This window comes from Gossypium arboreum, chromosome 8 (genome assembly GCF_025698485.1).
Source record: "Gossypium arboreum isolate Shixiya-1 chromosome 8, ASM2569848v2, whole genome shotgun sequence".
Taxonomy (NCBI): Eukaryota; Viridiplantae; Streptophyta; class Magnoliopsida; order Malvales; family Malvaceae; genus Gossypium; species Gossypium arboreum.
Window position 1 is genome coordinate 125,317,012 of NC_069077.1, and position 26,475 is coordinate 125,343,486.

General features: G+C 34.8%; 3 protein-coding genes and 2 non-coding genes across 8 annotated transcripts; 2 read left to right on the plus strand and 3 right to left on the minus strand.

Moving 5' to 3' along the window:
* Positions 1-4,464: 4,464 nt before the first annotated feature.
* On the minus strand, positions 4,465-10,382 carry LOC108458482 (uncharacterized). 3 transcript variants are annotated; one of them, XR_008286844.1, is made up of 3 exons: positions 9,843-10,382; positions 8,838-9,749; positions 4,465-5,000 (listed from the first exon to the last, which is right to left on the minus strand). XR_008286844.1 is itself a non-coding variant. In XM_017757903.2 (3 exons), the coding sequence occupies exons 1-3, from the start codon at positions 10,084-10,086 to the stop codon at positions 4,898-4,900; spliced, it is 483 nt and encodes a 160-aa protein (XP_017613392.1). In that variant the 5' UTR covers positions 10,087-10,382; the 3' UTR covers positions 4,465-4,897. The 3 variants fall into 3 exon arrangements, 2 of the variants coding, with proteins under 2 accessions (XP_017613392.1, XP_017613393.1); XM_017757903.2 differs by having other exon boundaries at positions 9,614-9,749; XM_017757904.2 differs by lacking the exon at positions 4,465-5,000 and having other exon boundaries at positions 8,960-9,243; positions 9,614-9,749; positions 9,843-10,381.
* A 642-nt stretch (positions 10,383-11,024) lies between these two features.
* LOC128279871 (small nucleolar RNA R41) lies at positions 11,025-11,122 on the plus strand. Its single transcript, XR_008270063.1, has one exon. It is a non-coding gene; the product is annotated as a small nucleolar RNA R41 (small nucleolar RNA).
* Positions 11,123-11,190: 68 nt separating this feature from the next.
* On the plus strand, positions 11,191-11,268 carry LOC128279873 (small nucleolar RNA Z155). The gene has a single exon (XR_008270065.1). It is a non-coding gene; the product is annotated as a small nucleolar RNA Z155 (small nucleolar RNA).
* A 10-nt stretch (positions 11,269-11,278) lies between these two features.
* On the minus strand, positions 11,279-15,260 carry LOC108457948 (metal tolerance protein C1). Its single transcript, XM_017757167.2, has 12 exons — positions 14,733-15,260; positions 14,571-14,640; positions 14,338-14,435; positions 14,014-14,150; positions 13,797-13,912; positions 13,185-13,281; positions 12,659-12,743; positions 12,384-12,446; positions 12,109-12,214; positions 11,823-11,968; positions 11,659-11,750; positions 11,279-11,569 (listed from the first exon to the last, which is right to left on the minus strand). Exons 1-12 carry the CDS (start codon positions 15,090-15,092, stop codon positions 11,449-11,451), a joined length of 1,491 nt encoding a protein of 496 aa, XP_017612656.1. The 5' UTR covers positions 15,093-15,260; the 3' UTR covers positions 11,279-11,448.
* Positions 15,261-15,705: 445 nt separating this feature from the next.
* LOC108460512 (homeobox protein LUMINIDEPENDENS) lies at positions 15,706-25,010 on the minus strand. 2 transcript variants are annotated; one of them, XM_017760026.2, is made up of 13 exons: positions 24,512-25,010; positions 24,383-24,410; positions 24,014-24,144; positions 23,418-23,770; positions 23,244-23,337; positions 23,067-23,160; positions 21,955-22,084; positions 21,827-21,878; positions 21,710-21,738; positions 21,526-21,611; positions 20,661-21,092; positions 17,761-18,272; positions 15,706-17,223 (listed from the first exon to the last, which is right to left on the minus strand). In XM_017760026.2, exons 1-13 carry the CDS (start codon positions 24,683-24,685, stop codon positions 16,309-16,311), a joined length of 3,030 nt encoding a protein of 1,009 aa, XP_017615515.1. In that variant the 5' UTR covers positions 24,686-25,010; the 3' UTR covers positions 15,706-16,308. The 2 variants fall into 2 exon arrangements, with proteins under 2 accessions (XP_017615515.1, XP_052887670.1); XM_053031710.1 differs by having other exon boundaries at positions 24,014-24,216; positions 24,512-24,610.
* Positions 25,011-26,475: the final 1,465 nt, after the last annotated feature.

Sequence of the window (26,475 nt, forward strand, 5' to 3'; positions counted from 1 at the left end):
ATTTATAGTCTCCAGTATCCATTTTTTGATCAGTGTCATCAATATATTCATTCGACATCTTTAACTATAAAATAGAAAAAAAACAAATATATCAGCATCCTACTCAATTTGACTCAATTATGGCATGTACCTCTAGATTGAATTCCGAGCTTGATTTAGTCCAAGAATCAATTAAACCTACAAAACTCTGATACCACTAAAAGTAACACTCCCAACCCGTATCCTTCGCCGGAACCGGGTTACGGAGCATTACAGGAGTTTACAGATCAAACAAACAGAAATTTCAAACATTTCATATCATTAAAACAAGTCATCGAAGCATCATTTTAATCCAAATTATAAACATACCAAATCCAAATCAATTTGCCTAGTTCATGAGCACTTAAACATAGAATTAAATTCACATACACCTATCTAGATTTAGTTCAACCTACCATGCCATAATTTGGCTTCAAAAACAAACACATATTTATATGTATAAAACCAACCAAAATTAAACTTATAACTTCATTTACAATCAAACCAAAAAATAAATATTATTTAGACACCCTAGGTACATGCCGACACAAAAGGATAAAATATCACCACGTTTGAGTTCGAGACTGTTGTTGGATGATGAATCGATGATCAAATTTTAGTATTTAACCTGCGTACGGGAAACAAAACCGTACGCTGAGTAAAACTCAATAGTATTTCTATAATCCGAATATTTAAAGATAAAATAATATAATAGGCACAATTAAATATTTAAAATTCATATTTATTTATACAATAGCATTAACCATTCAATACTCAAATCATAAATACATCATTTTATACCAAACTCAATTCTCATTATTTTCCATAAAATAACTTCTCACAATATAATACACATTTCACTTAAACAGCAAAAATGTTTATACCATGTCCAATCCATGAATGCACAACTCATGTGTCTCAATTGATATTTCAATTCACAGTCCCATTTTCATTTCACATATAATATCATCCAACATCGATCATAGTGTCATTTCATTTAATTTCCCCTATTAATACAACTCGGACTCGGACGGTTACACAGATCCAACCAAAACACACCAGTTTTGCACCCAGTGCCTCATCGGATAATTTGAAGTAATAAGCTGACACCTAGTGTCTCATCGGCTAAACCGAAGTAAATTGGCACTGAGTGCCTCTTCGAATTAATCCAAAGTAATAGATTGACACCCAATGTCTCATCGACTCGTAGTCGAAGAATCCCTGAACTCTTCCAATCCTATGGCATGTCATCTATATCCGACTCAGCCCGATACAGTTAATAGGGTTTAATTTCACAATTCAAAAACAATCAATATCCAATATCAATTTTTAATATAATCATATACGCATATAAATTCAATTCAATTCAATATCAAAATGTCATATACTCCCCTCTACTACTTACCATAAACATGAAATCAAAATACAACAATTAATAATTAGATTCGGATTATAGAAATACAAACTAGAAATTCCGAGCTATTCCTCTTCGACTTTTTTTCCCCCTTTTTAGTCGAGGATTCCAGTACGACGTAGCTACGGAATTAAAATAATTAAAATTCATTAATACAACATAATTTAATTTCATATTAAAAATTTCAATTTTTACTCAATATTTGCCTAATTTCCAATTTAGCCCCTAAACCAAGACTAGTTTCATTTCTTCACAATTTAATCCTTTATTTTCATGGAAATTCTACTTTAGACTAAATTCAACTCCCTATTTTCATATAAATTCTTAAAATTTAAATTTTTCACAATTTAGTCCCTATTACTCAAATTTTACAATTTATTCGCAATTCAATCCTTTATCATTTCTAACTTGAAAATCTATCAACTTAGTCCTCAATACTCAAATTATTCAACATAGACAACACTTAAAAAAATTCAATAGTTTCTAAAATTTTGACATAGGTCGGGTAGTATTTAATATCGGGATTCTAAAAATATAAAAATTACAAGAAAGGGGACTAAATTGACTAACCAATTGAGCTTTGAACCCTTAAAACTCTAATTCTCCTTCTTCCTCCTCCTTTCCTTCTTCTTTCTTTCCTTCTCGGTTTCGTTCTATCTTTCTTTCTTTTTATTTCTTTTTATTTTATTATTATAATATAATATATATACTTAACATTTAAGTTTTAATATTATAATATTATAATATATGTTTTACACATGTTTTAAACCTTATGCCGCCTCATTTAATGCCAATGGTATAATTGCTTATTTAGTCCCTTTAATTATTCTTTAATCTATAATTCAACTTTCACCCTAAATGCAGTTTAGTCCTTATACTTAATTACTTTTAATTGAAGCAAATTCACTTAACCGAAACCTAATTAAATACACAACGGCCTTCATAAATATTTATTAAAAATATTTACAAATCTGATTTACGATAACGGAGTCCCGGGAATGCACTTTTTTAATGTGGTCCTTTTTAATTAATTAACTATTGAAACGTTAAAATTTCTTAACGAAACTTTAATATCACCTTAATGACATTCCGTAAATATTTTTATAAATATTTACGGCTCAGTTTATAAAAACAGGGTCTCCACACCTCATCTTCTAAAACCACTTGAACTTAATAAATCACTTATATAACATAAATTATCAAATCAAAAACTTTTTTTAAAATCACATTTGACACGTAAATATTGAATAATATTTACATTTGGTGGCCTCGAAACCACTGTTTTCCGACAACATTAAAAAACGGGTTGTTCCAACTATAATTTAAGTAAGAAACTCAAAGTAAGACACAATTCAATTTGGCCAAAGTCAATCATACAATCCATAATCATGTTAGTCATATATTCACATAAACCAAGAATCATATATGAATTCATTAATTAATTGAATTTCATGTATTTGTAACATATAAGCCATGAAAACATAAATCAAATATCAACAATTTCCATATAAATACATGTACTTGTTCATATCGAACTTGTATAATCTCACAATAACACTATGCCCATTGAACCACTTAGAATACCGGTAGATACACGGGTGATACACATGAGGTGTACTAAACTGTAATCTGTTAATTCTTGAACATGTAGGCTCATACGAGTGATAAATGGTAAGCTCCTCTGAGTTGAATATCAGTAAGCTCATATGAGCTACGGTGAATCCGCAACAAATGCAGGACCTCAACCAAAATGGTAACCCTACTGACATGTCATTTGTATCCTACGAATTCCTAAGCTTCAAACGGGACTCGAAAATCTTCGTATATTCTCGGTTATGTATTCAATAATTATACATAACAATTTAAACTACTCACATACATATATATTTAAATCAAAACATATAACTATGCAATATATTTACACGAACTTACCTCAAACTCGTACGGAGAAATACGATCGTTTATTCAATGACTTTATCATTTCCCCGATTTAATTCCGAATGTTGCTTTTCTTGATCTATATAATCAAATTTAACTATTTTAGATATCATTCTATTCAATTTACTCCGAAATTCAAGTTATGGAAAAATTATTATTTTGCCTCTATACTTTCGACTTCTTTACAATTTAGTCCTTATTCTCGTAAAATGAAATTCATCCAATTTCATCCCTATACAAACCTAGCCAAATTCTATATAAGCCTATAGCAGTCCATATATTTCACAATTTCACACATTTAACACATAATTTTCATTTTTCACAAATTAATTCCTAATTAACAATTTCAAAAAAAAATCACTTAACAAAAAGTTATTTATTTAACAATAAGGGTTCATTTTTTTTCCATTAATCAACAAGAACAACTAAAATGCTCTCATGGCAAAACCCTAGACTTTCAATCATATTGCAAATTAGTCCCCTATTTAGCTAGATTAAATTACAATAATTCTAAAAACATAAAAATCATCAAAAACGGGACAAGAAATCACTTATATGCAAAGGAAAAGATTGAACAAAATTTTTCTTCTTCTCCCTAGGGATATTTGGCCAATACAAAGGAAACTAAGGAAGATGATAACTTTTTCCTTCTTGTGTTTTATTTAATTTTCATTTATTTACTTAACTACTAATTTAAGCTTACCTAACTTTTAAAATTACTCAATTACCAAGCCATGCACATCCACTAACTCATTTAATGGTCTAATTACCATATAAGCTTTAAGGTTCTATAGCTATTTAACACTTTTAACTAATAGAACACAATTTTCACACTTTACGCGATTTAATCTTTTTTCACGAATTGAGCATATAAACGGTAAAATTCTTAACGAAATTTTTATACAATCATACTATCATGCTGTTGACCTCAAAATAATATTAAAATAAATCTTACAATTTCAAATTTGTGTTCCCGAAACCACTATTCAGATTTCACTGAGAATAGGTCATTACAAGCTATACTCTACTCTTAAACAGAGTTTATTTCTCCTCTAATTCATGCACATCAAACATGGATTAATAGCCAAGAAATATTAAACCAAGAATTAAGCAGACATAATTGAGAACAAGTCCAAGTATTTATTACATAAAAATAAAAATCAAATAACAGAATTTATCCTAGGGTTCATCTCCGCAAGTATTTGGAAAATTAGTTCATAATCGCAAATAAAAACATCTCAAAGACAATATAAACACAAAAAATAAAGAAACTCATAATAAACTTCAAAGAAATCAAAAGGAGATCTTCAATCTTTATGAAAATCTACTTCAAAGTCAGCTTCAATGGTGTTTTTTAAGTTGTTTTCTTAAATATTCTCTGACGACTTACTTCGCTCTTCTTATATTTGTCATATATAGGTCTTAGAATACTCGAAAAATCTAAAAAATGTGTTCTTCCTCGTATTTTGAGTGCAATTTGTGATTTCCACACAATCCGGCACATAGCCGTGTGGCAATCCGTGTGGCTCACACAACCGTGTGGAATGGTCCAGCCTGTGTAGCTCTTGAAACTTGCTCTGACTTTTCCGTTTTCACTCGTTTATCGCTCCTTTTGCTCTCAAATATTCTCCTAAGTATAGAAACATGAATTTAAATTATTAGGAGCATAAAATTCACCATTTTAAATTGAATAATCATTCAAAAATGCATTAATAATGTGATTAAAACATGTTACTTTTGGCATTTATCACCTTTCAAGGAGAATGTATCATTTATAACTCTATCTATTTGTTAAGGTTTAAATAGGACTTTTTCTCGGCTAAAATGACCCTTCTTAGCTTTTATACTTCAACTAAAACCTTCCAAATTATAAAATGATGAAAAGATGGAAGTAAAAAATTAAACCTCTATAACGTGGTGTTAAGTTTAATCTCTCTCAAAAGGATAAAATAAGAATGGTAAAAAGATTTTATCATAAGCACTAGAGAGCCTATGTACAAGAGACTATGAGGCAAAAAAAATAAGAATGGTAAAAAGATTTTATCATAAGCACTAAAGAGCCTATGTACAAGAGACTATGAGGCAAAAAAATATTTGAAATATATTCTCTAACTTTCAATGCTTGGATGTGTCTCTCATATATCTTAAAGTGTTCTTGACTTGTATTTATATATATAAGTGAAATCTAACATTTGGAGCAATCAAGGTTGAATTAGAGCAATTTGATGTATTAATCTTAAGCATTAAATGCAATCTACGAAGGCAAATCTAGAAAATTACAATGATGGTCTCGAGACTTAGCTAAAAAATAATTGTTAAAAAAGCCTCTATTTTGAGATTATGAAGGCAAGTCTCGAAACTTGAAGAATAAGTCTCGATGCCTTGTTTCTTTGAAAGAAACTTTGACTATTGGCTTCTAGGCTCTCGAGACTTGGTTTGCTTGGAATGTCTTGAGACTAACCTCCTCTAAGTGGAACTCGACTATTGACTTATGGTCTTGAGACTTAGTTACCAAAATGCTAAATATTTGAACACTTTATTATTAACTTAAAAACATTTAGAATAAGTTGAAACACATTTAAAACATGTTTTTCAATATTTGAAAATATTTGAAATGCTTTGAAAATGTTTTATCACTAAATGATTTAGGTAGTGTTTGATAAACTAAAAATTTAAGTATTGATATATTAAGTATTGAATTTTATTCTTGAATTTTATAAGTCTTGAATATATTAGTAGATCAAGAAATATAAATACTAAATTTAATTATATTATTTGATAAAAGTAAATACTAATTTTTAAAAGATTATTTATTTCTTAATTTTAATATTGTAAAATCATTAAAACGATATAAAGTCTGCCTAGTAGCACGAGTTTGCTTTTTCTATGTCTGCCTTGTTGCACGAGTTTCACTTTAGGGTTTTTTATTTGCTAGGGTTTTTTGTTGTTTCGTGAAGATTAGGCTTTTAGAATTGTGGGTGCGTCATAGCTAATCTCAATACGGTGGATGAAGATTTGGTTAATCTTAATATTATGGTTGAAAAGGAAGATTCCATAGTGGTGGTAGAGGATGATATCGCTGTTGATCAAGAGTATGGATTGTGCCTAGTAGGGCGAGTTCTTACGGACAGTATTGTGAATTTTTTGTCTTTAAAAAATGCTCTAGCTGACCTGTGGCATCCGTTGAGAGGGGTGTCTATCATGGAGATTGAAGATAAACTTATTTTATTCTGATTCTATAGCAAGATTGATTCGGAGCGAGTTATGGATGGTTGTCATGGTTTTTTAACCGACATCTTATTGTGTTCTATAGGTTGACAAAGGGTGAGGACCCAATTCAAGTTCCTCTTTGGACTATTGTTTTCTAGGTACAAATCCACAACTTACCGATTGGGTTCCTAACGAAGGGGATAGCGCAACAATTCAGGGACTTTATTGGGAGATTCTGGGAGTATGATGCGTCATTGGTTACAAAGGGGTAAGAAAATTTATGCGGATTAGGATTGTAATTGATATTCGTCTCTCGCTTAAAAGGAAGAATCGAATCGTAATCGAGCAAGATAAATTCATATATGCACTATTTCAATATGAAAAATTGCCATTGTTTTGTTTTTTATGTGGCCATCTAGGTCACGAGGAAAGCTTCTGTCTAGTTCGATTAACTTTAGGGAATCAACAGGTGAAATTTGGTTGGGATCTGTCTTTGGGGGCTGCGCCAAGGAGGAGAGGGCAGATGGTAAGTAAATGGTTGCGGGAGGAATCAAAGTTTAATAAGTAGGCAAGAATGGAAACAAATGGGGAGAGTAGGGAGAGGAGATTTGGTGCTGATGTAACCAATCAAAGTGATCATAGAGAAGAAAAGGGTTCGAAGGGTTGTTTTGTTCAACAGATAAGAAAGCCCATGGATAAAAGTTTTGAAGATAGGGTAGGGTAGTTTGAGGAAAGGGGAGTTGGATCACAGTTGGAAGACTTGCCTGTGGAGTTTGTTGATGGGAAGAAGAGGCAAAGGTTTCATACAAAAATGAGTGATTTTGCCAACAATAGGAGGTTATTGAATATGGAATGGGAAATGAAATACTGTTAGCAAGTAAGCCGGTCGGGTGCAATGAAAATCTTTAGTTGGAATGTTTGTGGTTTGGGGCAGCCACGGACCATCAGACGTCTCAAAAATAAGTTGAAACATATTCAGCCTCAAATTTTGTTTCTTATAGAAACAAAGGATACTGGGAAACGTATAGAGAAAATTAGACAGCTGTGTGTTTGAGTATGGAATTGGTGTCAATGCGGAAGGGACGAGAGGGGGTTTATCGTTAAGGTGAAGGGAGGGGTTGAATATATTGTTAAAAAGTTTTTCAAAGTCCCATATTGATATGGAAGAAGATGAGGGGAATGATATGGCAATATGAAGATTTACGAGTTTTTATGGAGCGCCTGTGGAGCATGCTAGAAAGGATTCGTGGGTGTTATTAAGGTATCTATAGCACAAGAATAATAAACCATGATTGATTCTGGGAGATTTTAATGAAATTTTGTTTTTTTTTTTAAAAACAAGGGCAAAATTCGAGAGGAAAGATAAATGATTGCTTTTCTAGAAGTGCTAGAAGAGTGCGAGATAAGCGATTTGGGTTTTTCTGGGCAATGGTACAAATGGAAGAGAGGTAAGTTGCCTGGAAATAATATAAGGAAAAGACTGGACAAATGGGTAGCTAATCTAAAATGGTGGGATCTTTTTATAGGGTATTCGGTGAACCACTTGCAACATAGCTTTTCTGATCATTGCCTGGTGGTTGTGGATACAAATGGGGATAGGAGTTTGCGATTTAGGAAAAGACAGTACCAATTTCATTTCAATGCCAATTGGATGCTGGGTAATGACTTCGAGAAACGAGTTAAAAGTGGTTGAAACTCAACTAAGCAAAATAACTTGGTAAAGCTGAAGGAGATAAGAGTAAGCTTGAGCAATTGGGCAAAAAAGGAAAAAGTATTAAGGGAGCAATGAACAACAGTTTTAAATTCTAGACTGCTTGAATTAAGTGCAGATGAGATTAGTGATGCAGTTTTGGCGAAGATTACAAAGATTAAACTAGAGATGAATTTTAAAGCTGACAGGGAAGAATTATTTTGGGAACAAAGGGCAAGAATCAACTAGCTCCGGATTGTGGTTAGAAACATGGCATTTTCCATAGCCTAATTGTTTGTTTGCACGATTAATGGAGGCAAAATATTTCCCAAGAGGGGACTTCATGAGTACAGGATTAGGTTCTTACCCTTCGTATACCTGGCGAAGTATCTGGGAAGCTAAACAACTCCTTGAGGAGGGGGTGGGTTGGAGAATGGGGGACGACATTGCAGTAAATATTTGGAATGATGCCTGGTTGCTAAGGTTTGGAAATGGTAGGGTGCACTTTCAGAATATTGATATTCGATATTCTAAGGTGTATGATTTAATCGAGAGGGAATCTGTTACCTGGAAGCAAGATGCTATTTGTTTATCATTTGGAGAGGAGCAGCTGAAGAGAATTCTTTTGATCCCATTGGCTAGCAGTGAACCACATGATGCGTTAATTTGAAGAGGCAATAATACAAGGATTTATACAGTCAAAAGTGGATATAAATGGCTAATTACAGTTGAGGATTCTATGATACAACATGAATTTCTATCTCAGTTTCTTAATGTACCAAGCAAGATTCGTATACATATGTGGAGGGTTGCTAATGAATTTGTGCCCACGATGCAAAATTGAGAGCCCATAAGCTTGTGGTGGATACGCTCTGTCCAATATGCCGAGCAAAAGAGGAAACGGTGAGCCACTTTTTTCGGGATTGCACTTTTACTCAACAGGTACAGCAGGAGTTGGGGGTGACTAACTCAACTACCAACAGAGAATCCAATTGGAAAAAATGGTTAGCATTAGAGTTGAGAACTATAGTAATGAAGCATGCAAAATCAGAGCTATTTCTTTCTGGGCTCTTTGGTACATTCGCAACAAAATTTACCATGAAGGGATAAGGGAGCAAGCACATGAAATTGTGAGGTTTATCAATGCTTATTATTCCGAAATAACGCAAATGGGTGAGATATTGAAGAATAGGCAAGAGACTAAAAGATTTGTGTGGGAACCACCTGTTGATGATGTTATAAAAATTAATTTTGATGCTTCTTTTAATCAACATTCTCGAAGATCATGTTCACGAGTCATTGCGTGGAATAAAGAAGGATTAGTGATGGCATCGTGTACTTACCCATGAAAGAATATTTCAGATCCGATTATGGCCGAGGCAAGGGCGTGTTTGCAGGCTGTTACTATGGCCGTCGAAATGGGTTTTCGAGATATATGTGTTGAGGGAGACGCGCTAACTGTAATCAAAAAACTAAACTCTGCAAAAGAAGATAGATCATGTATTAGCAGTCTGATTTAAGAAATCAAGGGGAGAACACCCAAATTTAGAAGAATGTGTTTTAGATTTGTACCGAGGGAAGCCAATAAAGTGGCACATGGGATGGCGATGGAAGGACGGAGATATGATGACCCCAATACTAGATAGAGGAAGTACCGCGTGAGGTGGAAGAACTGGTAAACTGCGATAGGAGTGGCGGAGATGATGGTGGATGACTGGTTTAGTTGAGTCCGGACTTTGTGACGATTGGTCTGTCCGATGAACTCGAGGATTTTGATAGAGATTGGGGCTTGAAAGGTCAGAAATTGGTTGTTCATGGATAATCGGTCTCTTGAGTTGCTGATGCACAAAAGATGTTGCTTAAAATGCTAGAGAAGAATGGGATTCCAAGCCTGGCTTTTCTCTTTGTTAAGTTTGAGTTTGTTTGGTTTCATTTCCAAGTTTGTGTCTGTTCTATGTGCTTTCCATTACTTTTTGTTTTGTTTTTGTGAGTTTCAAAGCATCGTTTTGGTGATCAATTAGGGATGGCTAGTTGTAGGGTCATTAGTCTTTAAGGCCTGTAATCGAATTGATTTCTTTTCCCATTAATAGTATCAGCTGGCATTTTCAAAAGAAAAAATTTAATATTGTTAGTATAATATTTTTGTTATTTTAGATAGTTTTAGATAAATGATAAATATAATTATTTGAATATTTTTAAAAATATAATTTATTTAGATTTTTTATAAAATAAATTTAACTTAATATTTTTATGTTAAACGATAAGTACTTATCTAATTATTTATTCAACACTTTTTATTACAAATTTTATATTAAGTCAAAAATTAAAATGATTATCAAACATAATTAAAATATTAAATATTTTATTCAATTAAAATAATTATTGTATAGAAAAAGTCCTAAATAATTATTTCGATAGAATAAGTCCATTTCAAAATTAAATAAATAAAATAAACAAATGGGCTTTTTAACTACGAAGAAGCTAAAGCTCAGATTATGAAGGGATCCCTTCAAAGCCCAAACCTAATTAGCTATCCGCCGACTCCGAGAATCGAAGTAAAGCATGCCCCTCACCAACGCAACCCCTAAACCCTAATTTTGAATTTTTCTCTATTTATAGTTACGCCCGCAGCTGAAGCAATTGCCTCTCTCTCTCTCTCTCTCTCTCTCTCTCCATTTTTTTCTTCTCAAAATGATGAATTTCTGAAGCTTTGATTATCCTTTTTTCTGGTTTTGTTTTCAATAACAGAAGATGGGGGAGGCTGTGATGTTGAAAACTACCTATTTTACGAAGGGGGTTTTTTCGCTCTTTTGTGATTAGAAAATCACCAATGGATCCTTCTGAGCCTTCTTCTTCCCTCCAACTTCACTGTCTTTTTATTTATTTATGAAAATATATATATTATTACCTGATTCAGAGCCATTGAAATGATGATATCCTTTCCTGAAATAATACAATGTAGCCTAAAAAAATTCAGACTACAATTATCTGATCATTTTGGCTCTTAATTTTGTATCAGTTTTCATCTCCTTTTTATTCGTAAGCAAATCAAGATATACCTATAACAACAGTAACTTTTTTATTTCACATTTTGCAAAAGATGGGAACAGTAGAGCAAAGCAAACTAGGTTTAAGGGTAGGGCAGAGCAATCTGGTTTCTTGAATATTGGAAGTTTTGTTAAATATATCTGAATTGTGGAATTGGGCGTCCCAATCTCAGCTGCAGGTTGACATGAACAATGTTTGAAGCTGCCTTCATTATCTCCTTCTCTGCTTCCTTCGCTGTGTCCATGGCTTCGCTGCATTTAGGCAAATATATTGAATTTGAATCTCCAAGGCAAAATCTGAACAAATTATGAATCTAAAACGAAAAGGAAAGCTTGTTTACCGGATCATAATATCTGGTGGCATGGTAACCTCAACTTCAAGTACCATCTTCCCTTGTAAGGTGTGTTGGGTGATGCGCTCGACCTTAAATTTCTGCAAGCATTCATGTAACCTTGAGAGCTTAAAATCAGGTTTGTTTATAACATAATGAGAGGAGACACATACCTTTGGAAACTTTGATGAGAGAATATGAGAAACAATTGCTTGAACATTCTCTTCACCGACAGACATGTTACTATTCTGTTCAGTGATTGTCTTCAAACCTTCATTTTGGTCCATTAAATCAGGGGAGAACTCTACATAGGCAGGATCTACAATTTCGAAATGGAAAAAAGAAAGTTGATATTTAAGCCAACAATTTGGAAATGCAAACGGTGTTTTTAAAGCCCATAGGTAATGTGACTACCACAATGAAAAGTTGGTTTAGGGATGAACTAGTCATGTAACATACCAATGTGTATGAAAACTTCGGTTACTTCGGGGTGGGATTTATGAATTTGGTGACGAACATTTTCGCCAATGCCATGTGCAGTACTAACACTAGAAAAGGGATCAACCTGCGGGTTGGAAGAATAAGAGGAAATTACTTAGTAATAGGCGATATTTTATAGCTAAATAAATAAAGATCATATACTCAGTTTAGCAAAAGTTAGGCGAAGTTTATACTTTCCAATCATGCCCTCTTTGCAATACTCGTTGGTAGTTAAAAATATGCTAAAAACTCACCACAATATGTACATCAAGGTACAGATTAGAACCAGCTCTCCTTCCTCTCATTCGATGGCATCCCTACAAACAATTTCGAACAAGTTATTAATGAAGATTGCCAAGAAAGAAAAAAGAATAACTCAGTTGTACATTTCACCAAATGCAACAGGCCGACAAATCATGATACGATATTCTGGGTGCCTGTGACTGATTACGTGAATTTACTGAGATTTATTTTACATTTAGAGCAGTATCTGCTATTAACAGATATGCAAGCAAATTTTGTTAGTTACCTTGACTCCTTTAACTTGTAGAATTGTTTGATTTATGGGCTCCAATTGTTCTGTAGGTAAGGCAGCATCAACGAGTTCAAGGACGCTACAAAGTTGCCCAAAAAGATATGTCAATTATGGAGTTTAGATAAATGTCATTATCATCAATAGCTGCGTCATAAGAATGCTAAAACACAGCTAAATAGGTGACATAAGAATGCTGAATGCAATCAATCAAAGATAATACGAACATGATAACATTAACCTGTAATGAAAACACAGGTATTAAATAAGTAAAATAAATGCAAAAGTTTATTAAATATACCAAATTTTCAGCCAAAAACGAAAAGAAAGAAAGCCTATTTTTTGTATTGATTGATGCCATTGACATTTTAGACCTTAAAGCAAACAGTATGCTTGCCTTTTTCCATACTGATTGATACCATTTACCTCTTGAATTGCTGCAATTGCTGTGAAAGCTTACAATCTTAAAATAACACCACAACAAAGCAAACAATAAGAGAGATGGAGGCAACAGGCAATGCACCTCTGGTATCCAGTTTCCAGCCCAGCTTTCAGAATCATTCCTGAGACAACCAGTCCAGCAAGAGGATCTAAAAACTTTACTCCAAGAATAGAGCCTCCTAGATCACCATGGACAAGACATAAGGTCATTCAGTGTTCACTCATATACAATTCAATTTACGGAAATCCACACAAATCACTCATATACAATTCAATTTAAGGAAATCCACACAAAGAGACTTAAACATTCAAGGGAGAGAGACAGACAAGGGGGGTGAAACTCGTTTAGTACGTATACAACAACCAACCAGCCAAAACAATATATATATATATAGAGAGAGACAGAGAGACTTTAAAGGTAAAATGAACCTGAAGGAGTCATGTAAATCTCAGTCCTTTACTTTTGCCAATAGAATAGAATAATTAACCAATCAGAAAATTCTTAACCAAGAAAAATTTTTATTTTCATTATTAGCAATCAGCAAAGTTAAGAGATAAAGAACAGCAAAGATGCTAAAGCTGCCTATATCCATTAGCTATCATTAAATTTAAAGCAAGGATTTAATTTCCCATTGATTACCAAGCTCAAAACAGGAAAACTAAAACAATACAACCAAAAAAGAAGCCTTCTTACCAACCCCAACAAGTGCAACTACCGATGAAATCGCATCTGCACGGTGATGCCATGCATTTGCCATCATCAGTGCACTACCTTGCCTTTCCCCAGCTCTTTTTGTTATCCAATAAAGCCTGCATTTCAACATAAAGAAATCAATACCAGAAATCACACATGCAAAAAAAGAAGTTATAAGAAACGAAAGTAGAATAAAGCCAAAAGGGAAGCTCAATACCCTTCTTTAATACATATTGCTATAATGGTCATATTCAATGCTAGAATAGGGTGATCCATATCAATTCCATGATGATGGCTATGCCCGTGAACCAATGAATGACCATTAACAGCTTCAGAAGCAGTGGACAGTAACCCCTGTATAGAGAGAAGGTTAACTTACTGTGAGGTCCAATCTAGTTTCAATCCAAATGCAACCCCATTTTTATCAATCAATATATATTTCAATTTTTTCTTTTTTTTTCCCCTTTTAACATTGAGTTCTATTTTATTCTTATCCTCTTTCAATCATAAGTTATTGGAAGAAAGACAAAACCAATCATACAATTAGGAGCTCTAAAGCATGCCAAGCAATTCCACTAGCAGTAGCCAAAAGCATACAAGAAATTCCCAGAGCTCCAAGAGTTTCAAACTTACCATGTCCTGAGAATAAAACAAGGACAATTAAGAAACCTAATAATTTAAAAAAAAAAATCTTATAAGCATAACATTCATATTTCGTAACTATGACCAAAAGTAAGAAAAATGGAGTAGCTTGTAGGTACAATCATAAGTAACCATATGGGTGTTCTTTGTCCTTGGGAGCATTTGCGGCTTTGAATGACCATAAAGCAATTCCACTAAGAACCTACAAACAACACCACCAAGCAAAAATTAAATTGCTCGACTTCCAAGATTCAATTAATTAAATAAACCAACTACAAGACTTAATGTTTTTACCACGTCCGATATCGAATGGGCAGCGTCGGCAATGATGGCGGTACTTCCAGATAAGTAGCCAGTTAAAGCTTTACTAGTAGCTAATCCGATATCCGCTCCCAGACCCAAGCGAAATATTTTCTCGCCTTCCTTGGTCAAATTGTGGTCGTGGTCATGGTGACCATTAGAATGACCCAAATGCCACCGTCTGGGGATGTTGTAAATGGGATTATCAGAGAAGACCTGAGGAGGGTAAATTTGAAAATGGGGATTGAGGGACTGAATTACAATGGGGTAGGGGTTTAGATTTCTGGGTGAAGAAGAAAGCCTAGAGAGGTATGATCTGAACATGGGATTTAGATTTTGGAACCTGAATCCCATCCTTGCTTCAGCGGTTTTTGCTCCAAAATTATTGAGAAAGAAAATTGAATTTTCAGAAACTCATTTGTTTTTATAGAGAAGAGAAGGAATCCGGTGCTTGATTGGTGAGTTTTTTATACCGTAAACCCTTCATATCAGATCTTTGATTACTATAGTTCGCCAGCGTTTAGTCCACGCATCAATTTGTAGGCTATAAATGGCCACACGGCCCACAACAAGAATATTTTTTTGGTAAAAAGTTCTCTCTGGTTCCTCTTAATTTTAATATTGAGCAAATCAGTCTCGCTAAGAAAAAACCAGAAGAATTTAATCTTTATCAATTTTAAATCACAAGTTAAATTTTTCGTGAATTGCACATATTTTATATGATATAGTAACATATTTAGTTCTCAAAGTTTATATATTTTATCAATTTAATCTTAATTTAACAAATTTAACCTATAATATTTACACATTCTGTAAATTTGGCCCAATTTAACAAATTTAACTCGCAACATTTCAAAAATTAAATTTCTTATTATACCAATTAAAATTATATACAATTCATTAAAAATATTAATATTGTGATTAATTATTCTTAATTTCTCACAGAGGATTAAAGCATTCAGACCAATTTACTCAAAGAGTCCAAAGAGGTTATTTTCCTAATGTTTTTTTCTTGAGTCAAATGTCTAAAAGTTGGATAAAATAGTTCTACAAAGCCTTACCTATCGATTATGATTTTAATTACCAAATACCAGAACTCTCAAACCAAAAGAAAATGTATCAACATGTTCCCCACTCGTCCGATCTTTTACCTTCCATGGCCGATTGAGATTTGGTTACGAGTTGCGAGATTGATTACAACAGATTCCTAGGCTAAGGTCCTTTAGGGTAAATTATGACCAAGTCCAACCGAATTTTAACGTCTTGAGACAAAAATGGCCCAGTCTAAGCCACGGTTAAATTGAACTGTTAGTCCCTGAAATAAACTGGCAATTTCTTTTCTTTTCTTTTTTGTTTCTTTTCGTGTTGCTTATCAAATTGAACATCCAGAAAGCTGCAATTGCATTTGTAGTGTCCAGCATACAATGACGTCCCGCTTGTCCCATTGGGTTTCCATTTTCCACATACACCCACCAAATATTTTTTATCATTATAGAACACACCCACTGTGGACGAAAAGCCTGGGATTCTGAACCCGAAGGCCGATATTGGCAGTAAGCCTGCCTCGTCGTCATCTTCTGTCACGCCATCTATTTCCCTGTCTGTTCGGGTCTCTATACCCAGATGAATTTCCTTGCCATGATGGCCTATCAGCTCTATAGTTCCACCCAGAATTCATTCTGGGTTCCATGTAGTTCCTTCCTGCAACATACTCTGATGACCTGTTTGGACTATTATCAGGACTCCATGACTCAAAACCTTCATTACCCGCATACTCTTTTCCCTCCCGTGGAGGGTCTGTTCGCAACTGGGGATGCATAGATCCTCCAAACGATGATGCATTATAATTGTTTTGATTAGCCTGTGAATAAAGATTAGAACCCAAACTCTGCCTGCCTCTCCAAGGATCAGGCATTGGATCTAAGTTTCCCACTGGGGGTCTAGTTGAATATGGATCAGATGCATGGGGTACTTGTGGTTGTAGCTGCGCTGGTGTTTGTCGCTGTGTCAATGTTGGCATCAATGGAGACGGAGAAAATGAACTGTGCACCTTTTCAGGTATATGCGGTGCCATGGACATCGCTGCGGTTTTCCCATCCATGGTTTCAACCCACATCGAAGGACCAGCTGCAGCTGATGAGTTTGTTAAAGAGTTCACAAGGGATGGATTTTTCATGGTTAAGACTATATCGGAAGCCGGCAAATTAGAAGGGTGACCACGGTTTGAAAATGCAACATTAGGAGAATGTCGCTTATCAAGGGTCGTGGCATTTGATTGAGGCAATAACTCTGCCATGGCTGCTGCAAGCTGTTGAGCTAATGAAAGGCCATTTGCTTCTTCTTGTGGTGCCGCCATGCCAGTGGCAGAAAGCCGTTCAGCAACGGGAATTGGGGTGACAACTCCAACAGAAGCTTGAGCAACTCTGTTTCCCATTTGACTATGCTGTGAAAAAGGGTTCCTGGCCGCCTCCGGTCTCCATCCACTCTGCAAATTAAACATATACATTAAGATAAAATTTAAAAAACAATGATAATTTCCCTACTTATATAACGCTCGTATAAAAAAATGATGTCATAAAATCACAGATTCCCTGGATGTATATCCTGAACTGTAGCAATGATAATGAGGTGCAAAAATATGGTTGCTTAGGCCAGGTCAACAAAAGTGAATGCCTCCTGACTTTTCCCAGACAATCCATAAAACTGAACCCACATGGCCTGATAAAACCTGTTCTATACCATCTGCCACGTCTTCATATCTGGATGCCTGTTGAAGATATCCATCGATGATTGATATGAACCATTCGCTCTTCCCCATGTGGATATCTTTAGATTAAATTGGTTCCATTTTTCTATTTAAATTCTCGCATATATAATAATTTTCCACCAGATTAATTATATTCTTTTTTTCAGTGAATGCGGGTTCCTACATGTAGTTTTCATTTTTAATTATGTATGAAATGTGGATCCCCCTATTGAAACTGAAAATAAATTCTTTGTAGAAGCCTATTATATCACGCACCGTTCCAGGATTGGCCGATGGTGTTGGGGATGGAAGAGAGACTTCAACTTTCTCTTCCACATTTTTACCAGTATCAGCCCCACCAGCCTTAATCATGTCTAGCAGCTTCACTGTTTCTTCACTTGTTAAGTTACCAGCTTGGCCGGAAGTCAAGGCAAAAACCAGAGCTGGGTTTTTTAGCAGTACAGCTAACAACTCAAGATCTGGCTCAGCTGAAACGGCACCACCAGTTTGGGAGGTAGAAGGTTCCAAAGTAGCTGCACCATTAACATGTTCACCGTGGGTAACCTGTGTTTCAGTCTCATTATCAGGTGGCTGTTCAGTTGGGATTTCTGGGGTCAGTGAATCATCATGGTCCATTTCTCGATCCCATGGTTCCTTGGGGTTAGACGGTATCTCCTGGTTCGTGTAATAGAAAGTTTCCCTCTCTCTACGGTTTCTGTTTTTCTGCACATGAACCTCTTTGCTACTCTCACCAGCACCAACGCTCCAAAGGTCGTTGATTTTTACTTCTGCAGAAAAAGACAATGACAACAGTCTGAAACCCCGCAGATCAATTAAAGAGTGAGATGACTCAAGTGTGACTCCAACAAAAAGAAGAAACTGAAGATTTAACAAAACAAGCTTAGAGAGAGAGTGTGAGAATATCAAATTCATGCTGTGAGGAAGCCTTAGCTGTTTAGCTGTGCTACACATTGGCTAGTTGGGGTGGTCATTATGAGAGAAAATAAAAGCGAAACGATGAGATGAGATGAGATGAGATGAACAACATCAAACGCAATTGAGTCTAATTAAATGCCACCTTCAACTATCTCTATATCTGAAACTTGTACCATAGCTATCTTTATATCTGAAAATTGTATCATAGTTCAATAGTAACTGACTCTAATTATCAAATAAAAAATTGTTCTATTACTATCACCGGCTTAGAATACAGAGAAGTGAGAGAACATTACAGGCAGATTGAAGAAACCTGTTCTTGTTAATATTATCATTATTATAATATCAAGAAGAATTTGCTGGTAAGAAGCAAAGCATGTAAACGGAAGTTGGAGTGGCTTTAAGCTCCAAGAAATTTTCTCTACTGTTGTGTTATAGCACCATATCAATTCCTCAGCATATTTTGCTAATACAATAATAACTCTTCAAAATATTCAAGATTTGTTTCCAAAATCATAACACATTTGCTTTCACCATATCAATTCCTTAGCATCCAGATCTCAAGTTAATAGCATAAAAGAAAAACCCTTATTGCAATTAGTCGGATAATTACACCTTGGAATCACTAGTTATTCAAGAGTGAAGCTCTATAAGGCTTCAATCAATCTCAATTGAGCAACCCTTTGAAGAATATATTAAATGACTGCACTTTTATTGGTCAAGCAACAGCCTTTTGGCAACATCTGCCTTGGAACAAGACACTGATTTTAAACAGCCAGCATGATGCTATTGAAGCAAAAGAATACTCCAATCTCCATAGTTTGACAATGAAAACCTGGTAGAGATTGGACTAACCACTGTGTTAGCAAAAGATTCTTGAAAATTTTAATCTACCATGACTAGCCGTCACTAAAGTTTTAAACCAATGATGTTCATTTTCTCTGGTATACCTTTTTGATGTACAATTCGCCAACGTGCTGATGCTAAAAACAAATTAAAAACAATCAAGGCACAGAAACTAACTTTTGAAATAGACCAAAAATCAATATATACAGTAAATCAGAATCCTAACATTTTCAAATTTCAACAGGAATATTTCCACCTTGACGGTACAATTATCATCACATATCAATGATATTTCTAGATAAAGAGGGGAAAGCGCATAGACAACAAAACCATTCCCAACCGTCGAGCAAAAAAAGAAAAAAGGTTTTCGGGTTGTCAACCATTCCTATTGGGAAAGAAGGATAGAAAAGGAAAAAGATAGAAAGTAATGGGATGGAAAATGAAGCTTCCTCCATTGAGGATGTTTAAACAGCATTCACTACCGTCTAAAACAGTTTGACCATATCAATTCCTTAGCATCCAGATCTCAAGTTAATAGCATAAAAGAAAAACCCTTATTGCAATTAGTCAGATAATTACACCTTTGAAACACTAGTCATTCAATAGTGAAGCTCTATAAGGCTTCAATCAATCTCAATTGAGCAACCCTTTGAAGAAAATATTAAATGGCCGCACTTTTATTGGTCAAGCAACAGCCTTTCGGCAACATCTGCCTTGGAACAAGACACACTGATTTTAAACAGCCAGCGTGATCCTATTGAAGCAAAAGAATACTCCAATCTCCATAGTTTGATAATGAAAACCTGGTAGAGATTGGACTAACCACTGTGTTAGCAAAAGATTCTTGAAAATTTATCTACCATGACTAGCCGTCACTAAAGTTTTAAACCAATGATTTCATTTTCTCTGGTATACCTTTTTGATGTACAATTCGCCAACATGCTGATGCTAAAAACAAATTAAAAACAATCAAGGCACAGAAACTAACTTTTGAAATAGACCAAAAATCAATATATAAAGTAAATCAAAATCCTAACATTTTCAAATTTCAACAGGAATATTTCCACCTTGACGGTACAATTATCATCACATATCAAGAAAGATATTTGTAATTTTATTTTTTTTGTATACTTCTGATATTTCTAGATAAAGAGGGAAAGCGCATAGACAACAAAACCAATTCCCAACCATTGAGCAAAAAATGAAAAAAGGTTTTCGGGTTGCTAACCATTCCTATTGGGAAAGAAGGATAGAAAAGGAAAAAGATTGAAAGTAATGGGATGGAAAATGAAATTTCCTCCATTAAGGATGTTTAAACGGCATTCACTACCGTCTAAAACAGGGTATTAACAGAAAGCAAAAGGAACTAAAGAAATACACTAACGCAGATTTACCTGGTGGTATGTGCCATGGGATTTTGACCTTCTGGCATTTCTCCCATGGAGACTCCTTTGAAGCCACAGGCTGTTTCGGATCAAGAGATGTTTCCACCCTGCTAGATGTTTTGGGGGGAAGTACAACAGGTTTCTTTTGTTCTTCAGCTGGGTGGGAGGGAACTTTAGAAACTGGTCGAGAAAAGCTGGCCTTAGAAGGTGAAGATTTGTTCAGACCTTCACTCTTCACTTCATTCATCCCGTTAGAGGAGGAACCAGTTTTCCCATGTCTACTCTGCATATATAGAGCACGCATTTTTGCTTTTTGGATATCATCAGCAGACATAGGGCGACTTTGACTAATTGGTACTGTTCTTGTCGTTTGGGAGTTTTTGCCAGCCACTTTTTGCCCTGGCTGTTCCACTAACTGAACCCTCCTACGTTCCCTGCTGTCTGGACTAGCTAAGGCACTGCGCTACTCAGAAAAGAACTAAAAATTGCATATACACCATCTTGCATGTTTTAAATTAATTAACATGGAGCAGTAAAACAGAAGAATAGACAGAAAAGAAATTCTAGTAGATGGATCATATCTAGCAGTAACTGAATCAGAAAAATTCTAATTTCAAAACCCGCATATCCTCACCCCACCCGGCACCCCAACCCAAAACAAATTAATGATAATAGAAATCCAAAGTCTTAAGGGTGAAAAACAATTGCCACACAAACAAGAACTCCGAACTCTAATTGGGGGGAAAAACAGATGTCAAGCCTACCTCTCATAAGGTAAAAAATATATAGTTATCAGTAACCTGACCAAAAGTAAATAATCAAGGGGGAGGGAACAGGGAGTATCAGTAAACATAACAAATGATGACAAGGATACGAGAACTGGAAACACCAAGGAGGTTCTTCTTAGCGGAGTCATCCATGGAAGCTGGTAGCAGTTTCAAAACTTGTGGAGACTCCTTCCTGAATGAACTATTACCTTTATTATCTCCACATTACAAAATACCAAGAACGACAACCAGCATTTAAACATCAGATACAAATATAAATAGATTCCACACCTGACATTAGAAGTTGCAAGAGTTCCATCCTGGAAGACCATTAAAAATTTATTAGGAAAGACAGCAAACAATCATATAGCCATTTTAACACATTTTATTTAAATTTTCTACACTTACAGAATTGTAAACATTTGACTGCCACGAGCCATCACCCATAATTTCACTGATACTGTAGTCAGAGAGCAAAAATAGGCATTAAATTGAAAGAAATCAAGCAAATATAGGAGACAAAGATGTAAACTTGCCTCTGCTTCAGCAACATCTCATTCTGGGTTTCAGTAGAGGACCTCAAACCATTCGGTTTCTTCGCAGCTTGGCTTCTAGCAAACATTTTGCTCCACCGTGATATCAAAAGCCTCGCCCTGTTTGATATGTCTGATCTTCAAATCAGATAAATGAGATCCAAGGTACCACAAAGCATAAAAATAAATACAGCTCAGCAGAAAAACTATTTCCACCATAAATGAAGATTATCTACAAGTGGATTTTTTATCACATATTGTACTTTCTTACCAACTAGACAACAATTAGGGTGTGCTTGGTTAAGTGGAAAGTGGAGGGATGGGAGAAGGGAATGGAAAAGTAGGAAGAAAATAAATTTGGAGTAAGCTTGGTTGGGAAGAAAAGTGAGAGGAAAGAAAATAGGAGAAATGATCATTTTCCATCCTAATGCATAAAAATCAATCCTTCCAAATTGGAAGGATGAGAGGAGAGAAAATGAGAGATGTATATGTTAGTTCAAAATTATGCATTTTTCAAATGTTTTATTTTCTTTCCTTCCATTTTTCAACTCTACCAAGCAATGGATGTTAAGAAAAGTAGTTTTCTTTCCATTTTTCCATCTCTCCTACCAAGCACACCTATGGAAAGAAAAATTATGTTTTCCATCCCTCTAGTTTCCTACCCTTTCAATTTTCCATCATTCCAATTTTCTTTCCACTCTAACAAGCAAAGCCTTAGTGACCAATAAGAAAAGCTATATCCACTCAGATTTTCCATCAGTGGTTTCCCTTTCTTCTCAAACAATTATCAAGGATAAAGTAAGAAACCAAAAGCAGCCACTAAAATGGACTCCAGTAGCAAGAGAGACTGTTGGCATTAGTCTTCCCAGCATTTCACTCTGAACAATTAACTTCAAAGATTTGTGTTGGGGGGAGGGGGGTGGACCAAGCATTGGACCAGAAAAGTTAACACAACATTAACAAAATATGAACGTTTCAATAGGGCCATAAATCATTATCAGAAATAACACATTGGTTAAAATCTAAGATAACCCAACCACACTGAGACAAACACAATGATAAGGTACACAGAGAATAAAAGCAGAAGAATTAAATTCCAACCAACAAATGCATACCTGAAAACCTGTACAAACACAACTTGTTAACACTTTGCAGTATGGCGGACATATGTTCGGGAAGTGCTTTTTGTAGAGGTAAATGGGAAAGAACCTACATTCCAAATATTAACTGTAACCTTGGTAAAGTTACCAATACAGGGACATATAAATCATCTGCATATAATCTATTTATACCTTGAGGATGATCAAGACAACAGTAGTCTGTTCTTCAACAGCTGCTTGACTCAACCAGGTTGCTAAAATCATCACACCACCTTTATTTAAAAACCTGCAAGATAAAGAGACACTACTAAATCAAAGAACACAAGCAGCAGTATGCTGACTGTATTAAGTTTCCTTGATAAGTACCAATATAGTACTGAAGGATTTTGTATCTGCAAGATCCACTCCATCAGTTTCACCTGCCCGGAAAATGTTTCTTCTTTATGCATCTTACTGAATATGTTTTCAACAAAATGCTTATCCAATTCGTCTATGCCAGTAAGAGAATCGTCCTGTGTCAAGCATGATGGTGCTTCTTCAGAAATGACAGGGCCAACAGAGTTTAAGGGAACCGGCTCAACTGGTATAACAGCTTCAGACCCGGTTGGAAGCACCCAATCTTCTGCTTCTTCACAAGCATTAGATCTTAACGCTTTCTCCCTTGACAGCCGAACCTGCTTTCTCACCCTAGTGCGTTGGCTATTAAAAAAATCACGCACCTACAATTTAACATTAATCAATCAAAAGGCATTCTCCGGAAGACAGTATGATGGGAAGCAATTGCATGCTGCTATATAACAAAAAGTTGGAAGTAGTTAATTGAATTTACATTAATTCTACATGACGATCGATTAAAATAACTGCAAACCGTTTCTTAATATCTTGTACATCATTGGCCAGAAGAAATGGACAAGAATTAATGTTAAAAACTGCACATGATATCAATTATTAAATATATATACCTGTGTGACAGTAACACCAAATTGAGCACTAATCTCACGGGATTCTTTCTTAGTAATCGCATCTTTAATGGAAAAAACAGCTTGCATATACTTTACAGCCTTAGGGTTTAGCAAATCTCTTGGTCGTTTCCCTGGGAAAAATTATTCGATAATTTAGATAGCACTGTAAAAACCACGTCCAAATTCATAGAACATCACCCATTCTACATTAGGAAATAATCGCACATCAATAACCACAAAGGAAATCAGCTGAAGCTAACAATCTGAAAATAATTACACAATTACACCCATGCCTTCGCTAGGAAATACTAAAGTAGCTCCTAAAAGCATCTCAAGTGACCCCACAAAGCAACTTTAGCAAATACTCACCAATTTTTATGGACAAAGCACCAGCTGCCTGCAAAATGGTAAATAAAGAATTTAAAATCTTATACATGGGGTTCTTTTTGTCAACTTTGACCGAAGGGAGAACAAAAACTAAATTTTGGAATGACGAACCATTTCTTGGGCGAGAGGATTGACGCCGGTGAGTTTGCATTGTGTAACAACAACGTTCTGAAGCTGGTCGATCTGGCTGTGGAAGAGCTCCCTCTGAATGTCTATGAACTTCTGAATAGACTCCACGGTGCTCCCAATCTCTAGCTCTGCCAGATTCTCCTTCAACACATCCATCACCTACGCTCCAGATTGATAACTCTAAGCTCCACGCACCAGATCGATGCCTACTTCGCATTGGAGTTCAGGGCATCAGTAATTAGGAAAACAAAAATAATTAAAAAGTAATTAACTTTTTTTATTATTCGATTGAAAACGAATTATTAGGGTTAGGGTTTTGCAATTTAGAGAAAGAATATCGAATTGAGAAGATAGAGAGAGCAGCGAATAAGGGTACAGACGAGGTAGGATAGTAAAGCCCCGAGAAGAAAACTTTGTAGGCATCAACCACGCGCTGAAATTACCGCGGGCGCGCGTATAGTTTACTCTAGACATACTTTTTTTTTCTAAAATGCAATTTAATATTCAGAAAAAGAAAACGGCAAAATTAAATAGATATGCTGAATTTTTAAGATATTCAAGTATTAAGGCCGTTTTTTTTTTTATATATATTTATAAGAATACGTTATTTTTATAGAGAGAAATGAAAATATACCTTATAGGATGCACATTCAGGTTAATAGTAGCTTTTCTCGCAACAATTAGAAAACTTAGCAATTATTTTTTTATATAAATACCTCCAAACTTCATTCTTTTCAATTTAAACTCAATTCTTAATTCTTAATTATTAATTCTTAATTCTCTCGACAATTTTATTATAAATCTTTCTCTGAATCCTATTCTTTTGTATATTATTCCTTATAATTTATAAAATAGCAAATTAGTTTATTCGTTTGGATTATAAGCACATCTCCTATATTCAATTACAAATGGGAAGAAAATATTATTAAATTATTAAATTTTAATAAGTTAATTATTATGTTGTTAAGATTATTAGTTTTTTATGTTTATATACTCAAGATGAAGATCGGATTTTGAGACATACATACACAATTTAAGTAATAGTGCATCGGTTGCCATTTGTGGACACTTGCGAAATACGGGATTTTTATACATGGCTCGTATGCTAGGAGGACTAAATTGGATCCCCACTTATCAATGTTTTGGTAGAAAGATAGAAACCGAAGACACGCACATCCTATATTCCCTGCGGTAAATGTACAATTACACTCGAGGATATTGGTTTACAACTCAATCTATTGGTCAATAAGGAAGTCGTTACAGGGCCAGTGGCAAGTGCCGATTGGAATGCAACATACGAGTAACTACTAGGGAAGGTACCGAAAAAGTTTAGAGGTAGTTGGATCAAGATGGGATGTTGGATGACAACTTCAAAACTATCAAGACTTCCATGAGTGACATTGAAAAAGAACAATTCACGCGTGTATTCATCTTGAGGTCATTCAAGGGTTTGCTTATACCAGATAAATCTCAAATTTCGGTACATTTAATGTGGCTCTTTCTTTAATCACGGGCATGGAATAGACTATCATTTTTAAGCCATTGAGTGGACCCCCTTATAAATTACCACTCATAACATGGTAAAATTCATTTGATAATATCATTATCATAATATTTTTTTCATTGTTATAATTTTGAAATAATATATTATTTGAATAGGTGAAACAATCGCGTGAGACACATATGTATACCGACCAAGCTCAATGATATCCAACTAGCTTTAGATCAACAAACTAAATAGGATGTTAGTTTATCAAATTCAAAGTTATATAATATTTATTTTAGCATTTGCAATTAAATATTAGATACATGCTAAAATTTATAAATTTGTACTACAAATTGTATGGATGTCATATACAGATCCGAGAATTCAAGAATGCGTCCCGGTCAAATTTTTGGCTAATCACAGCATTTGACATGTTAAAGTGCTATTGATTGTTTTTTAA